The 17,352-nt window shown below is 57.4% G+C and overlaps 1 protein-coding gene across 3 annotated transcripts in view; it reads left to right on the top strand.

The window, feature by feature from the left end:
- Positions 1-16,829, top strand: part of FAM53A (family with sequence similarity 53 member A) — a 35,247-nt gene extending 18,418 nt beyond the window's left edge. The window contains exons 3-6 of one of the 3 annotated variants that reach the window (XM_069495555.1): positions 2,304-2,309; positions 3,221-3,275; positions 5,345-6,090; positions 15,945-16,829. In XM_069495555.1, the coding sequence (XP_069351656.1) occupies positions 2,304-2,309; positions 3,221-3,275; positions 5,345-6,090; positions 15,945-16,265 (1,128 nt within the window). In that variant the 3' untranslated portion in view covers positions 16,266-16,829. Of the gene's footprint in view, positions 1-2,303; positions 2,310-3,220; positions 3,276-5,341; positions 6,091-15,944 lie in introns of all 3 variants that reach the window. The other 2 variants (XM_069495554.1, XM_069495552.1) reach the window with 2 other exon arrangements.
- The last annotated feature ends 523 nt before the right edge of the window (positions 16,830-17,352 follow it).

Below are 17,352 nucleotides of genomic sequence, written 5' to 3'. Positions count from 1 at the left end.
CTGAGGGCGCTGACGTTTACTAGGATTTGGGTAGGACTGGGGTGGTGGTGAGCTGTGTGGATACCTGTGGGGGGCACTGGGGAGGAAATGGGGACGCATGAGGGAGGACACGGTGGGGACACTGGGGGAGGACACATGGGGGGACACCTGGGAATGATATGGGGGGCACGTCGGGGGACACCAGGGGTAGACACTGGGGGACGCTGTGAGGATAGGAACCCTGGGGAATGGGCACCTGGGGTTTGACTTAGCGGGGAGTCCGCAGGACCCAGAGCAGGGGGCTGTGATCCGGTCAGGGCAACAGGATGGGGTGAGAGTGTGTCAGGGAGGCCAAGGCCCCCGACTTGGGGCTGGCCCAGAGCGGGGATGGGCAGGGGTGGGGGCAGAGAGTAGAGCAGGCCTGCCAGCCCAGTGGGTATGGGGTGGCGGTTGGTGTGCTGTGCTGTCCTCCAGCCACGTCCAACCGTGCAGGTTCAGGCTTTGCTTGGTGGAGAGTTTGCTTTTTATAAACCGTTAGTTTGAAATATATTTTTTTGTTGAGGCATAATTTATGGGTGATGTGCAATGGACTGAATGTTCATGTCCCCAGATTCATATGGTGAAGTCCTCACCCCCAAGGGGATGTGTTAGCAGGTGGGGCCCTTGGGAGTTGAGTAGGTCACGAGGGTAGAGCCTCATGAGTGGGCTTTGTGCCCCTCTGAAAGGGACCCCAGGGAAACCCCAGCCCCGTGTGAAGTTACAGCAAGAAGACAACTGCCCCTGAACTGGGCAGCAGCCCTCACCAGATACTGAACCTGCTGGTGCCTGACCTTGGGCTGTTAGCCTCCAGAACCGTGGGCACCGAGTGTTTGCTCTTAATGGGCCACCCCGACAGTGGTGGTCTGTGTGGGAAGTTGGTACTGAGAAGTGGGTGCTGCTATAACAAATATAACACCTGGACACAAGGAAGCGGCTGTGGCCCTGCCTCGCGCGGAGAGTTCTGGGAGCACTCTAGGAAAAGCCACGCTGCTGTGAGCAGACCTTTGCAGGTGACTCTATTGAGGGCTCAGGAAAAAGAGAGAACTGCAGGGAAAGTGTGCATCATCCTGGAGGGTAAACTGAGTAATCCTGAGCAAAACATTGGCAGAAGTATGGAAGTAAAGGCCGTTCCGAGGCCCCCTCAACAGACATGAACCTGGGGGAGAGGCCTGGCTATGAAGCGGCGCGGAGCCTGGCGGTGTGGTGTTTGTGTTCTAGTGCCTCGTGGAAGCTGGCCCTTGTGAGTGACCAGATTGGGTATTTGGCCGAGGAAACGTCTAAGCAAAGTGTCGCGGGTGCAGTGTGGCTTCTCTGGACGGCATGGAGTGGAACGTGAGAGGAGAAAGGATTTAAAGACAGAATTGTTATCTGGCCATGAGTCTTGTCTTGGATATGTGTTTTGCGATTATTTTCTCCTATATAGCGGTTTGCATTATTGCTCTTTACAGTATATTTGGAGGATCAGAAATTCTAAATTTAATGTAGATGTCTTCCTGTAAACTAGTGTGTTTTGTATTCCATTTAAGAAATCTGTGCTAACCCAAGCTTGATGATGTCCTCCCGTGTGTTCTGCCTTCGGCTTGGGCACCGCGCTCTCTCTGGCACTGAGTTTTGTGTCTGGCAGGGGTCAAGGTTGGTTTCTCCCTTTTTTCTTTGCAGAGACATGTGGTCTCCGTCATCATCTGTGTGGGTTACATGTGTTCTTAGGTAACCCTTACCGCTGCCCTGTGGCATCGTCTTATTACCTGTGTCACAGATGAGGAAACTGAGGCTTTCAGAGAGGAGCTCACCTGCCCTGGTCACAGAACTGGTCAGGGAGCTGGACTCATGGCCACATTTGCTCAGCCCCCAGCCCGACTCTGTGGCCAGGCACTGCATGGGTTGTCACCTGGTTCTATAGTAGAGGAGAGGGTCTGAGTTCAGGTCTCACGGGGAGTCCATGGTGGGGCGGGGCCTGCCTCAGCTGCTCAGCGGGATCCCGTGGTCTCAGCGCCTCTGCAGCGTCTCCCAGGGAAGGTTCAGAAGCCACCTCGTCTCCTCAGGACCCTTCAGTATGAGGCACGTTGTACAGGCTGGTCCTAGCGAGTCGAAGGCATGCGGCATAGCAGCCACCCTCCTGCAGAGAGCCCTGCTGTCCCCTTCTGTCCTAGTGTGCTGGCTCCATCTGTTCCCTGCTGTGTACCCATCCCACACAGCCAGCACTGCTGGGAGTCCTCCCTGGGGAGCACTGGGCTGCACCACACTGCCCCTGTGTGCACTTGCGCTGAGGTGGGAACTCGGGGCAGGTGCAGGTCTGTGGCTCCCGTGACCCACCTGTGGGAGCCATTTGAGCTGGCTGAGAAAGCCCTTTCCTTGCTAGAGGTCCATTGTGGCGTCGGGCTGCGTGTGTTCAGGTGTCCTGCTGTGCACTGGGACTGCAGGTGTGTTTTCAAAGACAAGGAAGCTGAGGCTCCAGGAGGTTACAGAGCTTGCTGGGTGCCCAGCTAGACGGCGACGGCCGTGGGGCTCTAGCAGGACCTGTGTCTCCTGTGTGCACACCCCTACCCTGTTCTAATGGGGGCTTAGGCCTGCAGGGCTCTGCGCCTGGAGCCTGTGCTGGGACAGTGTGTGGAAGCAGATAGGCGGTCACGCAAAGGCTTTGAAGGAGATGCGACTTGCCGAGTAGTTCCCTGAGACTTCATGGGGTAGAATCGTAACCAAGGGAACAAAGTAGCACCTTCCCTGCAGGCCTCCGCAGCTGCCACTATGCCCAGTGGCTTTTCCACCTTGCTGGCGGGAGGGAGGCCCTGCCTGTCTCCCTGGACCAGCGCTGCCCTCCAGAGCCTGGGTCCCATGTTTAAGCTGTTGCAAGCAGGCTCCTTAGATCCTGGTTCAAGACCATCTTGCTGCAAAGTAACTAAGTGGTGAGCTTTGTAAAGATGGTTGTAGCTTGGATAAGCGGAAAGGAAAGAAGTCTGCACTTTAGGAGCAGAGACAGGAAGCACACTTGTGGCTTGGAAGAAAAATGACGACTTAGTTGAATTTTGTTAGGTTTTAAAAAACTTCTGTTAAGGAAAAAAAGTATTCCAGAGGTCAATGCTTTTCATTTTAATCACCAAAAAGAAAATGTTGGGGAAAAATAGAATGTATTGCAATGAGGAAAATACAGGGATATTTCTTATTTCTGAATTCTCGGTATTGAAGTTTCTCTTTATCATTTCAGTATTATGCTGAGAAGCTGAACAGAAGTGGCCATTTGTTCCCTTTGGAGATCAGTGGTGAGTGTTCTAGCAGCCCTGGCAGGGTCTTCGTGGGGCTGGTGTGGCCAGACTGTGAGTGGGGTTGGGGCCAGGCCCCTGGCCGGGTGGAGGTCCTGGAAGCTGACCGTGAACATGATCTTCAGAGCAAAGGTCCTGGGGAAGTATTTGCGTGTCCCGAGGGGTGGGGGAGGTCACCTGCAGCCGTCCTCCCTGCTGCTGGGCCAGGGGTCGGGGTGGACTGTGAGCAGGACAGCCCATGCCAGGGTTGGGGCTGAGAAAGGCCCATCCATTCTTTGCTGATGGGGGTGCGATGTGGGCCCAAGGGGCTGCCTTGGCCTTTCTGGGAGGAACAAGGCCCACCCCGTGCCATCTTGTGGCTTCTAGAGAAAGAACGGGACCGTGGGTCAGGTGACGCATGCAGTGTTGGTGGGAGCTCTGCTGTGGCGCATGCCGGGCCGCCTTTGTGTGTTGGGACGTGTGTGCTGTGGAGCGTGTGGATCCGCCTGGGCTCACCCCATACCCGGGCCCTTCTGTGACCAGGAGCAGGCAGCTGCCTGAGTGTGGAGGCTCACTGGTGTTCATACCCTGATAACCCTGGAGTCCCAGGTCCTCTCCTAGCCAAGGCCCCGGGTTGTCCGGGCGTCACCCTCTCTTGGCCCCGCTGACTGCGGCTGGGTGATGGCGCCCAGCACGCTGTGCTCACGGAGCAGGACTTTAGGGTGATGCTGCTGTGATCCGTGTTCAGAGGCTCATCTCTCTGAGCGCCAAGTTCCTAAAGTGGAGGGGTTGTGTTGTTTTGTTTTACCAAATTCATGAATAGATAGAAGTAGGAAGTGTGAGTGCCTGGCAGGGTCTGAGTCCCACCACCTGCCCTCCTGTGGTGCCACGTCCTTGTTCCTGCCTCGGCCTTGGCCTTCTGGGGCTCGTCCTGTATGCAGGGCCAGACTGACCACCTCAGTCCCTGCCCAGAGCCCTGTAGGGCTTTGCACACTCCTCATCTGGCTGCTTCTCTCCAACCATACCTGCTGTCTGCACCCCTGCCCTGCCTCCCTGCTGCCCCAGGTCACCCCAGGACCTTTGCACAGTCTTCCCCTAGAAGTGGGCCTGACCTTCTTCCCTGCAGCCTCCAGTTCAGGGTCCCTCAGCTGGACAGTGCAAGAGCCACTTGGGGAGCCCTGGAGGTGCCGGATGTCCCCCGGCCAAGAGCACATCCTGGAGCACTGTCCGGGGAGGTCACTGTGGTCCAGGAATCGCGGCTGGGGGCCAGCTCCATGTGAAAAGGCCCACACACCTGACTTTGCTGACAAGTCCCCCTTGTGAACAGTGATGGGGTGGGGTCAGGAGGGTGGTGGCCAGGGCCGCGATGGCTCTGAGCACCTGTGGGTCCGGGCACCAGGTGGAGGGACGGGGCAGGCGTGAGAGGACTCGGGACTCGGGGGGATTATGTGGGTGCTTCTCTGGGAAAGGGGTGAAGGAAGTGAGTTTGGGAGCCTTGGGGCTCTGCTCCAATGGGTCTAAGGTTGGGGAGGAGTTTCTGAAGCCCAGACTCCCTGAAGACACCTGTCCCCAGGTGTGACCCCAGATCATGAAGCAGCGGGAGCTGTTTTTAGGAAGATACTTTGTAGGGGTCCCAGCTGGGGAAGTCGCTCACCTGTGAGACTCTTTGGCCACAGACAAAGGAAAAGCATTTTGATGACACAAGGAGAACATTTTAGTGAAGCTCAAGGGAGAACAGAGCAGGGTGGTGGCTCTCAGGCATGGGGACACTAACTTACCTTGCTATGACCAGGTGTCTTCCTTCACAAAGTGAATTAGTTCCATCACTAACCTGAGGAGGGAAGGCAGGGCCATTCAGGAGCCAGGGTCTGCGCAGGTGGGGCTGGTGCTGACCGTGTGACTAGTGGCATTTCCCACAGACATCTGTGCCCTGGCGAGTCCCTCAGAGCAGACGTTTCTGAGAAGACGCCTCGAGGTGGAGGTGACGGGCCAGGCCCTGGCTGGCCTGTGTCGGGCTGCTCGCCTGGGTAGAGGACGCCCCTCACCTGCTGCTCACCTGTCTCTTCTCCCCGTTCCTGTTTCCTCAGCAGACCAGAACCCCCGGAAGGTCTTAGGTGGAGGATGGCCTGTTGGAAGCCAGGTGGCCGCAGGCCACGATCTCCCGTTCCTGCCCAGCCTGTCTGGTGCAGCTCACACTGTGAGTCTCCAGTGGCGGCCGGAGTCGCTGGGCCCACACACAGGCCTGGATGCGGTCAGCGCTGAGCCCCTTGGTGAGAGCACAGGGCCGCCTGTGGCTCCGCCGACCAAGCGGCACTGCCAATCCCCGTCCGAGCCTGAGGAGCTGGCACGCTGCAGGTCCCTGTGGTGCCCCGGCAGCTCCAGGGTCTGGACTCTGGTCTCCAAGAGGCGGTGCAACAGTGGCGGGAGCACCACGCTGCAGGGAAGCGTGGGTACCGTCCTGCCGAGGAGTGTTGTGCCACTGGCTGGCCCCACCTCGCCCCTGGCACCCCGGCCATCCTCGGCCAACAGCGGCTTTGTGGACAGCAGCGAGAGCAGCACCGGCTCAGGCCCACCGTGGCATTTGGTGGGGCCCTGCCTGCTCCCCTCGAGGCGCCGGCTGTCCCTCTCTCAGGAGCACCTTGTGGGTGCGTGCACCCCCCTGCCCTCAGCCAGCAGCACCCCCACGTCCACGCCCGAGCTGGGCCAGCGCCACGGCCTGCTCCGGTGCCACTCACAGCCGTGCGTGCTCAGCAGGAAGAGGAGCCAGCGCAAGCGGAGGCACCAGGAGGATGCCAGGTGGACACGCCCATCCTTGGATTTCCTAAAAATGACTCGGGTGAGGCTTTGTTGTTGTTCCTGAGTGCTCAGGGAAGGTTCGGTCTGGACGTGGCCATTCTTGGGGTGAGGTAGGTGCCAGCAGGCAGCAAGGTGACTTTCTGCATAGCTGGTTTTACTGGCTGGCTGGTTTTCTCTGCACTAGGACATGGGTGTAAGGAGAGCTAGGTCGGGAATGCCTGCCAGACTTGGGGCCGGGTCCCTGTGGGAGTGGTGGTGGTCCTGTCCCTGCCTTCAGAGCCCTGGTCAGGCCGCCTGCCCCACAGGCAGGGCCGGCTCGCAGGCTGCAGGAGCCGGGGGCAGAGGTGCTGACCTGTGGGCCTCTGTCCCGGTGGAGCTGCCGACTCGGTAGCCTCAGCCGCTGGGATCCCTCACTACCTTTTCTGGGGTGCTGATGGTTCTGGGTGTGAGGGTCCATCCTGGGAGCCCCATACAAGGCAGGGTGGGGGGCCCTGTGCCCAGACCCAGGCCCTCTCTCCTGGGAGGCAGCGGGAACCCTGATAGCAGCATCTGTGAGCCTCGGGCCCTCCCTGGCCCAGCGAGCATTTTGATGGAGCCTTTGAACTGTGGTCTGAAAGAGTCTCTCGTTCCCTGCCATCACTGCTGGTCCCCTACGGCTCACAGGCCGGCAGTTAGAGAGCAACAGGACCGAGGAGACTGTTCCTCAGGTCTCAGCTTGGAGCCCCCTGGCACTCAGAGGGCAGGGAGGCCATAACGGGCAGGGGGGCTGTGCTCAGGGTCACAGGGTCTGTGTGAGGAGGGACGTCCTGGTGTCAACTCCAAGTGTAAGCCAGGGGCAGAGGGGGCCAAGGCTGAGAGGGGCAGGGCCTGTGTGTCAGCCTCTCCCCTCTTGCCTGTCCCTTAGGCCACAACCTGACCTGTCCCTGCTTCTGTGGGCTGGTGGGGGTGAGTGCAGGCTATGCACGGTGTGTCTGCTGCACCCTCCCAGTCAGGTGGGCTGTGTCTGGGCCACTCCTGGGAGGGCAGCGAGTAGAGTATGGTCTGTTGAAATTTAAGTCAGGGAGAAGTGGCACAGACAGCCAAGGTCCCCCTCCACCTGCCATGGCTGGGATCCCATGTGGGACCCTGGGGGGGTCCTCTGGGAGGCCTGCTTTAGGCCACCCCAACGTGACCATCAGCTTTGCCTCTCCTGACCAGTGGGTTCTCTGGAAGATTCTTCTCAGTGGCTGAGGGGTTGAAAACCCAGACTTACCGGCTGTGAAATGCTTCTCCAGGGAGCTGGGGTTTCGAAAAGAAGGTTCTGGTCTTTTGCAGTGAAGGTGGACCAACCGGGAATGCCACTGAATGTTGGCAAGCTGGCCACATGCTTCCGATACACACCAAGCCGTCCTCTGCTTGCTAGCGTGGCAGGCCTGGAGCACAGGAAGGACGCAGGCGAATAGCAGGAGGTGGGGCACAGATACCTCATGCCAGAGACGCTTGGTGACTGAGCAGCCGTCCTGCTCTGGAGAGGCTCGGGCATTCCAGATCCCATGGGAGTAAGTGGAGGGTGGGACTGACCAGGTGGGGGGCTGATGGCGGGGACCACAGGCAGAGGCTGTGTGGGGGGCGCCACAGTGCACCCCTCTCTCGTCTCCATCCCTTTCCCCTTTCCCTCCCCTCCCCGCTTCTTCCATGAAGCGCTGATTACTTTTCCAGTGAGTTTGCAGTCTCTCTCTTTTCTGGTCAGCATGCTGACACTCTGCTCATCATACATGTTGCAGACATCTCCCCAGCCTGTGCCTGCGTCCTGTCTTCATGCGTGCCACCTTTGGCGAACAGGTGGCCTGCGGCCCCGGTGCCTGTCAGTTCCCTACCCAGGTCAAAGCCAGAAAGAAATGTTCTGGTTTCCTTCTAAAGCTTGTATATTGTGTGGTACAGGACACTCAGTCCTTCCTCACCTGGGCGGGCACACATGCACACACACCACTGTGCCCACAGGCACACCCACCCACTCACATGTGCACACACACTCATACATGTACACACGTGCACACACACCACTGTGCTCACAGGCACACCCACCCACCCACTCACATGTGCACACACACACGTGCACACACACCACTGTGCTCACAGGCACACCCACCCACCCACTCACATGTGCACACACACACGTGCACACACACCACTGTGCTCACAGGCACACCCACCCACCCACTCACATGTGCACACACACATGCACACACACGTGCACACACACCACTGTGCTCACAGGCACACCCACCCACCCACTCACATGTGCACACACACATGCACACACACGTGCACACACACCACTGTGCTCACAGGCACACCCACCCACCCACTCACATGTGCACACACACATGCACACACACACGCACACACACCACTGTGCTCACAGGCACACCCACCCACCCACTCACATGTGCACACACACATGCACACACACGTGCACACACACCACTGTGCTCACAGGCACACCCACCCACCCACTCACATGTGCACACACACACACGCACACACACCACTGTGCTCACAGGCACACCCACCCACCCACTCATAGGTGTACACACACTTTTTTGCTGTGCTTTGCAGTCTGCATACTCACTGTTTAGGAATTTTGCATCGGTGTTTGTATGAGATGACTGTGCTGTTGTTCTCCCCTCCTGCTTCTCTTTTGCCCTCTGATTCTGGCCTCGGGATCATACCAGCCTTACCCCAGAGTTCAGTGGGCACTCTCCAAACAGGGGTGGGGGGCAGCTTTCTGATCAGTAAGCCAGGGGCAGGGTCTGTCGACTGCCCAGAGGGAACCTGAATCCCGATTCCTGGGCTGGCCCTGCACGGGGCACAGGGGTAGGGGCTCCGGTCAGCAGCCAGTGGGCATGCACTTTCCTGACCTTTCACTTACAGCCAGTGAATGTTTTTACAACAAGACATTTAGGATTTTCTGCTTTTATTGGCAAAGCTATGTTTCCAATTGAAGTTAAAACGTTATCAATGAAAATGTACAAATCAGTGACAGTTCCCACAGAGTGTGGGAGTGGGTGCTGGTTTTTATAGAATTGTGTGCTTTTAGGGCTTTGAAAAGCTTCTACCACTTAGAGGAAGTGTTTGGCCACCTCTGGTTTGATTGAGGTCACTTAAGACTGTTGTATTGAAGAAAACAGCTCCCTGTGGCCTCTTAGCCAGATCCTCAGGCACCCGGGGGACCTTCACAGCGGCAGTGGCTTCTTTGTCAGTAATTTCTTTGGGCGCCAAAGGACCTAAGGCCAGTTAGACCGGAATTATGTACGGGGAAGCTGTGTCTAGACCTTCAGGCCCCTGGATTTCTGGAGATCTTGAGTTTGTTGAACAGATGGTGCATCCTCGGCCCTCAGAGTCATGGAGACGCCAGGCTCCGCCCACGCAGCTCTGCCAGATTCCGTAAAGCTCCAGTGCTCTTGCCAAGCCATTTTCTTCTTGCTCACCACTGAACTAGAAAACCCAGGAGCTTAGAGAAGCTCATGGTACCAAGAAAAGGACTGTCTTAGTCCATTTGTGCTGCTATAACAAAATGCCACAGGCTGGGGAGTTTATAAATAATAGAAATTTATTCCTCGCAGTTCTGGAGGCTGGGAGTCTAAGATTGAGGCTGTGCAGGTTGACGGCTGGGGAGGGCCTGGTCTCTGTTTCTAAGACGGCACCTTGATGCTGTGTCCTTGAATGGGGAAGGGACAGAGGGGAAAAAAGGGCCACCATAGTTCCTCCAGCCCTTTTACAAGGTGCTAACCCACCCGTGAGGGCTCTGCCTGGTAGTCACTTCCCTGGGGGCCCCACTCTCGGTACCACCACCGTGGGGTTCCACCTCGGCATTTAAACCACAGCAGGGACCATCAGGAACCCGAAATGTTTGAGATGAGAGATGAGATCGCACAGCTGAACGTTTGGAATTTGCAGCTACCACTTTTTCTCTCCAGGAGGCCCAGCAGCGAGGGCGAGGGTGCAATGAGGTGAGCAGAGGGCGAGTCGGGCAGGAAGTGGTGCTGCCCCATCTGCGTCATCCTGAGCCCTGGAGCCCTGGCCATGTCTGGGGTGGGCAGTTGGCTCCGCGGATGCAGGCCACACATCATGGCCGAGTCCTCCGCTGTGGAGCTGAAGCAGCCCCGCCTTGGGTGCTGACCCAGGCTGACTTCTAAGTAACCCCTGCCGCTGGCGCCTGTAAGTTTCTGCTTTATCTACTGTTCCTGCCCTTAGGCAAGTTCACCCTTGCTCCTCTCAGAGGTCTGCTCCAGGGTCCTGCCTTTCCTTCCCATGGTGTGAAAGCCCTAGATCTGGGGTGATGATGCAGGCATCCGCCATCCTGTCCCAGGACCTGGCTTCTGTTCGTAGGTCCCTATGAAATGTTAATTTCTGAGAAACTGGATATGTTAGCCTCTTTCTTCAGCGTCTCAGCTCTCTCAGACTTGGGGGTAGGTCTGTGTAGACCTGCCCACCATGGAACATCCTCCTTCCACCTCCGTGCAGGCCCAGAAGGACCCAGGAGAGGCTTGGCTGAGTCTCCAGCTTCGGGCTTTTTGAGGCTCGTTTCCTGCTCGTGTTCTGCTGTGCCTGCTTTCTCTCTGACTGTTTTTGTTTCTGCTTCAGCTGCCCCCAAAGTTGGATAAACAAACTATTCTAAAGATTTACTCTACTTTAGCCTTTTACTTTTTCCCTATCAGTTATTTTGTTATTTTATTTCTTAGGTAAGTGTGAAAGGTGGTGGGTACAGAAGCTGTAGCAAGGGTGTCCCCTGCTCGGCAGCACAGGTGACGTGGTTATAGCTCTGGCCTTGGTCTGAGGAAGTCAGTGCTGGGGTCACACACGGAACAGGGTTTGCATGTGCTGGGGTCATACGCACAGTACTTGGGGTCACCCAGAATGGTGCTGGGGTCATATGCACAGTACTTGTGGTCACCCAGGGTCACACGTGGTGCTGGGGTCATACGCACAGTACTTGGGGTCACCCAGGGTCACACGTGGTGCCGGGGTCATACGCACAGTACTTGGGGTCACCCAGGGTAACACGTGGTGCCGGGGTCATACACACAGTACTTGGGGTCACCCAGGGTCACACGTGGTGCCGGGGTCATACGCACAGTACTTGGGGTCACCCAGGGTCACACGTGGTGCCGGGGTCATACGCACAGTACTTGGGGTCACCCAGGGTCACACATGGTGCCGGGGTCATACGCACAGTACTTGGGGTCACCCAGGGTCACACATGGTGCCGGGGTCATATGCACAGTACTTGGGGTCACCCAGGGTCACACATGGTGCTGGGGTCATACGCACAGTACTTGGGGTCACCCAGGGTCACACATGGTGCTGGGGTCAGCCGGCTGGGTGCACAGGACTCAGCACAGCAGAGGCCCGGGGAGTGTGGCGGTTCCGGGCACCAGGCAGGAGAATGGTGGGGTGGGTGCTTCAGCCCTTGTAGGGCCTAGAGCTCTTGGGCAGGTGACTGAGTGTCCCAGATGGCGCTGGCAGCTGGGCAGGGTGTGCAGTCCAGGTGCAGGGGAGAAATGGCCTGGCTCCTGCCCGCCTGGACTTGGTCCTGGACTGGCCGTCTCTCGCGCCTCGAGGCCTGAGCCCTCCTCGCCTGGTGTGCAGCTGCGGTGCTCCCTCAGGTGCCCTCTGAGTCGTAAGGTGTCACCTCCTGTCGTCTTCCCTGGCTCACTTTCGGGGGCAGTGTTTGAGAAGGGCTGCCTGGGAGGCATGCTTCTGGAGACCCCGGATCCTGGGCGGGAAGCGGATTTCCCACGGACCTTGGGCGACACGGGGCTGCCCAGATCCCAGTGTTGCCGTAGAGGAGCTGGAGGCCGCTCCGATGCTGGTCCTCCTGCTGGACCTCCTCCGGCGGTCCCCACCCTGTTCAGAGACTCCACCACAGTGCCTGGGTGCGTGTCAGAGTTCTGGGGTCCCTTCTCCTAAAGACTCGCGTCATTTAGGTCTGAGGTTTCCTGAGTTTTTCCGTAGATGATTTCTTCACGCGTGTACATGTCCCCACGTGCCCAGCGCAACCCGTTTCCCGCATCCTCTGGTGCTTCGTCCCTCCCCCTCTTCGGGATGGGGCCTCCCTGTCTGATCCTCTAAGTTTCCTTCTCACTCCTGTTTTCGTTTTCCTGCTTGAGGGATGGCTGGTGTAGTCTCTTGAGGGTATGCTACGCTTTGTTTAGGGGGAGGATGTATTCTGATTCCCCACACGACCTGTTGCCTCCACGTTGCCTTCCTCTTCTGAGCTATTCTCGTCGCTGGCTTTTGGGTGAATGCTTCCCTGAGATGTTTGGTGACATCTGGTGTCTGCTAGTGTCTGAGATGGGCATGAATTGTCGACCACGGCTCTGTGTGGGTGCAGCCCTTTGGCCAGGAGCTTTCTGTGGGGTGGTCTGGGCGTGCTGGGAGTTGGGGGTCCCCCAGCATCTGTGTCTTTGGGAGTTTCCTATGTGGTCAGAGTCCCCAGAGAAGACCCTTCCAGCCCCTGCCTGGCGGGTGCTGGAGCCACTGAGGAGGGGCCCAGGCTCTGCATTTGGGGCCCAGATGTTTGGTCAGCCCACTTTTCTGCATGTGCCCCCCAGGTTCCACCAAGCCTACACCCAGTCCCAAAACCCGTCGGTTTATACTTTCCTGGGCAGGAACCTCCTCTCTCCTGTGCGGTTGGGAGGGGCGCTTGTCAGAGGGGGTGAAGGGCCTAGGGTCCCCTCCCACACGGCTTCCTCTCTGGGCACACGCACAGGCCTGCATGTGTACAGAGCCCGCTTCTGGCCATCTCTGCCCTCTGCCGTGGTGTGGACACTGCCAAGCCCTCTGCGGCTCGGAGCAGGCTGGCCTCCCCACCCTCTGGCGGGTGAGGGGAACCTTTGGCTCTGCCCACTGTCTGTGGGTATTCCTCTTCACACCTGGAGGCCTGGTTCGACACGCGCACACGTCTTGGGCTCCAGGTGCTTTCAGCAGTTGGAGAGCCCAGCCCACCGCGGGTGCCACTCAGCCCTGGCCAGCAGAGTGGCCACAGTGCCAGTGGCCAGGGTTAGCTTTGGTCGTGAGCAGATTCGCTGTGCCAGCCATCCCCACATGGTGGGTGGAGGCTGTGCTTTCACAAGGTTCAAAGCCAGAGGCCTTGGCAAGTGGGTAAGTGTGGGTGTGGCTGAGGCCGGGCCCTGGACGTTTGTCAAAGCAACTTTGGATGGCTCATAGGAAGTTTCCCTTTTTCTTCCAGAATCTCACCAGCTTAATTGTAGCCGAGCTAACTTGGCTTCAGGTGCTGGGGGCTCACCCAGCTTTAAGTCAGGGCCTGCCTCTGGTAGCTGTGCGTCCCCACAAACCGAATTGTTTTGCACACAACTTGAAAGACACTGTGAGATTTAGAGCCCCTGATGTAGAACTCAAAGACTTGACTTTTGTTTTTCGAACAGCTCTGTTGTGTACCTCTGCCTCTGCTCAGGTCAGGCAACCACGGAAGCTGGGGCCTAGCCCTGGGCCTGGCATCCGGGACAGGCTCACACAGGGCAGACGGGTGCCAGTCCAGGTCAGCCCTGGCTGGTGGCCCTGCGTACCCGATTCCGAACCTCAGTTTCCTCACTGTGATCCACAGCTTTGTGCTGGACGAAGTGCATGTCTGCGTGGTTGTTAGGAGCGTGCTAGGTTCTTAGCTCTGCGGGTGCCGTGCTTATCAGCAACAGTTCTTTTTCAGTCACATATTCCGTAAGCAGAGGTTTTAAGAAGCCTGTTGTTTTCCTCCTCGAGCCGCACAGCTGCCGTCTGTGAGTGAGGCCTGTGTCATGGCGCCGGCTCCCCCTCTGTCAGGTTGGTGCAGTTGGTCCAGAGAGCCAACCCTGAATCAAGTCAAAAATGTTAGTGTGAGATTTAAGGAAAACCGGCCGCTGCAAGCCCCAGCACCCTGTGGACGCAGGCGTGCGCGTGCAGTTCGGCCCCGTGCTGTGGGGTCGGAGCCTGCCCCGGTTGGACAGGGTGCTGGTGGGAGCCAGCGTGGTCACCAGCAAGACCAGCCAGAGCTGGGCTGAGACCCAGTCTCAGGCCTCTACACCACCCAGCCGGGACCACAGCAGACTCAGGTGAAGCTGAAGTCAGGTTCACCTTGATTTGACTGAAAAAGGAATTAAGCATTCTCATGTTGTGACGAAAGCACACGGCCAGTTGTGTGCATAAAAATTAGATTCTTTAGAATTTTACTTCTGAACAGTGATTCACTTTTTATGGTAGAACAACAAAACCAAAAAACACGGCAGTTTGTCTTACAGAGCCAAATAGTTTCCTTAAAAGTACTAATTTCAAAAAGGAACTCTGTCCTCTTAAAGGACATGTGTTTATTTACTTAAGTTTGCTGTGGAACTGTTTCTAGGGAATGTTTTAGCCAAAAAATAGATTTTTTGTCCTGTGAGACATTTCATTGCTCTAGAGAAAGGTAACTTTGGGGAGATATTTTCGTTGTCTGGAGTTGGTTACCTTGTATTTTAGCTTCATAATTTTAAGTGGCCAGTGTTGCTGCCATCCAAGCAGTGTTGTGTCTGCGTGGTGTGCCCCCTTGTCCTGAGCAGCGTGGCACCCCTGTGCTGACTGCCCATGCATCCTTTAGAAGCCCTGAACCACGAGGTAACGTGCCTGAGGCCAGGGTGGTGTTACCCGGGAGAGGAGCCCATGACCCTGAGGAGGCCTGGAGGTGACACCTGGGCCAGGGGCCGCCAGGTGGGAGGCATTCCTGGTGGGGCTGACTTGGAGATGTGGGCAGAGATTGCCATGGACAGTGCTGGGTGCTGAGCATGAGAAGTGGAGGTGAGGGCCAGGAGGTGGTGTCTGGGGACACGGGCTGGACGTGCCAAGGGGTTGCTGCTGCGGGGCCCCAGGGCTGGGCCTGGACACAACCCAGGTAGACACACCTGCCAGGTCTCAGCCCCAGGGGACAGTCCAGGAGAGGCCACCCAGAGTGGACAGGGACTCTGTCCACAGTTCACAGGAGAGTGCTGGTTTGGGGGAGCAGGCTGGAGGGAGCCCTGTCTCTGAGGGGCCTGGGGTGCTGCTGTGTGAGAGCTGGCCAGGGTGCAGAGCAGAAGAGGGGCTGCAGCAGTGGCATGTCCGGGGAGGGGCTGGGGCAGCCCCAGCCTGGCCCTTTAAGCCCCAATGCCCTGGGTGGCCTAGGCTTGGCATGTGGGGGAGGCAGCTGGATGGTGGAGTGGGGGCCTGCCTGGGAAGTGGCGTGGTGCTAGCTCGGAGGAGGCCCCTGCGTACGTACCTGGTCGTCTTAGATATCTCGAGGTGAGAAGGGTTTACACATGTTCATATTTGGAGAATAGCAGTGGAAGAGGAGGCCTGGGGAGAGAGAGGATGGTGGGAGGTGGGACAGGCAGGTCCCCAGGGACAGGGGAAGAGGCTGCATTTGGGGGACTTGCCATGGGTGAAGTTGGAGAGGCCCAATGGGGTCCAGATGGAGACAGGACGAGGGAGTCCCCCGAGGGCCTTGAAGGCAGCCCCAAGGTTGTCTGCCTAGCGTGGCCCGGTGGGGTGGGGGCCATTGTTGGAAGTGGGGGGCACGTTGGGCCCTCCCTGTCTAGCCATGTGCTGAGTACAAGACTGTGGCTCAGGCACACGGTCACATGCCAGCTGGGCATCAGGGCTTGTTCAGGTGTCAGGCGCCCACGGACCTGGTGCATTTGGTGTGGGCGGGGCTGGGATATGTGGGAGGTAAAGGCCAGGGACGTGTTTGGGCGGGGTCCTGAGAAGGCAGCCCCAAGGGCCAGTGGCTGACGCACAGGGGATGGAGGATGCTGGCGCTTTGTGTGGACTTGGGGACGGGCTAGACCCTGCGCACGCTCCCACATAACCTACCAGAGATGCTGTAAGCACATGTCTTTTCTGTTGCAGACTTTAAAAAATTCAAAAAGCCTTTGCTCCCTCGATTGCGAAGATGACGATGAGGGTGATGCCCAAGTGAAGACGACCGTGTCCTCGCCAAGTCACTCACAGGGCCTCATGGGCATCCTTGTAGCAGGCTGCGGCCCCAGGGGCGCGCGCCCCAGGCCCTGCCCCACCAGCCCCAGCCCGTGGGCCTCGAGGGAGCCGGTGGCCAGTGAGGGCGCGGGCAGGAGCAGTGGGGACCCCAGTGGCTGGGGCAGTGCTGGGGAGGAGGGCGTCTTCCCTCTGGACCATGGTGAGCTGGACCTCGAGCAGATCGAGAACAACTGACTCCCACTGGGGGATGAGGTTGGAGGGGCTGTCGCCTGGGTCTGCTCTCAGCGCACAGACAGAAGATAGGTTATGTGTTATTTTGAAGATTGAGCTATAATTTTGATTCCATTTTTCCTAAAGAAGTATTTTGCATTTTTATGGTTTTTATAGTTCTGGGGAAAGTGTCTCTATTTTGAAATGAATTTTCAGAAGGGCATTCTATTAAACACGAGTCTGCATACAGAGTTCAGTGTGGGTACGTTCCTTTTGTGAAAAGCCCACTGTGGAGAGTGCCTTGCACGGTTTCGTTGCTAGGAAGCCTCAGGCTGGTGGTCTGGGCCCTCCAGAGGGGCTCATGGAGTGCTTTGGCCTGCACAGGGACGTTTTGTGCCTCAGGCTCTGTCATCTGTGTGCTGGAGAACTGCCGGCTGGCGGTGACGCTGTCTGGAGCGGGCCGAGCTGCAGCAAGTCTGTGCTCTATGGCTGAGGAGGGTCTTGGTCCCCTGAAGTGGGATGTGAAGCCGGCCCTTCTGGAAGGAGATCTCTTGGCAGCACCAGTCAACACCTGGTCTGTGAATTCAATAAAAGGCATTTGCTTTGCATGTGTGACTTCTGACTTTCATTTCCATGAGTTAAAATGGGCCTGGCTGGACTTGGTTTTCCTTCCTGTAACTTAAGAAAATCACAGGGATTTCTACCAAAGACATTGGCCTAAGGAACGTTGGTTAACAGGAAGGAGTTTGTGATAGCGAAAGAAAACATTAATAAGTTTTGGAGAAATATCCTTTTTTATTTCCCCCAAGATGTTAATTGATGCTTTCTTCTTAACTGGCTTGGGATATAGATAGATCAAAGGCGGATAAAGGTGGGAAGTGATTTGTTTTTCGGGTCAGCCTTCCTGAGACCGAGCCCAGAGCGAGTAAAAGCATGATACCAGCTCTCAGGACCCCCCCAGCCTGTCACCCTGTGAGATGCAGGCAGGGTGGGGGGCTTCCAGGACTCAGCGTGCCGGAGGGCTCCCTGCCTGGCCCTGCCCTCCTCCTGAGGACATCAGGCACCCACACGTGTGAATGTTCAGTGGCACTTGCTCTCCTGATACGTTTAT

This window comes from Eulemur rufifrons, chromosome 20 (assembly GCF_041146395.1).
Source record: "Eulemur rufifrons isolate Redbay chromosome 20, OSU_ERuf_1, whole genome shotgun sequence".
NCBI lineage: Eukaryota > Metazoa > Chordata > Mammalia > Primates > Lemuridae > Eulemur > Eulemur rufifrons.
This window is presented reverse-complemented; position numbering and strand designations above follow the sequence as displayed.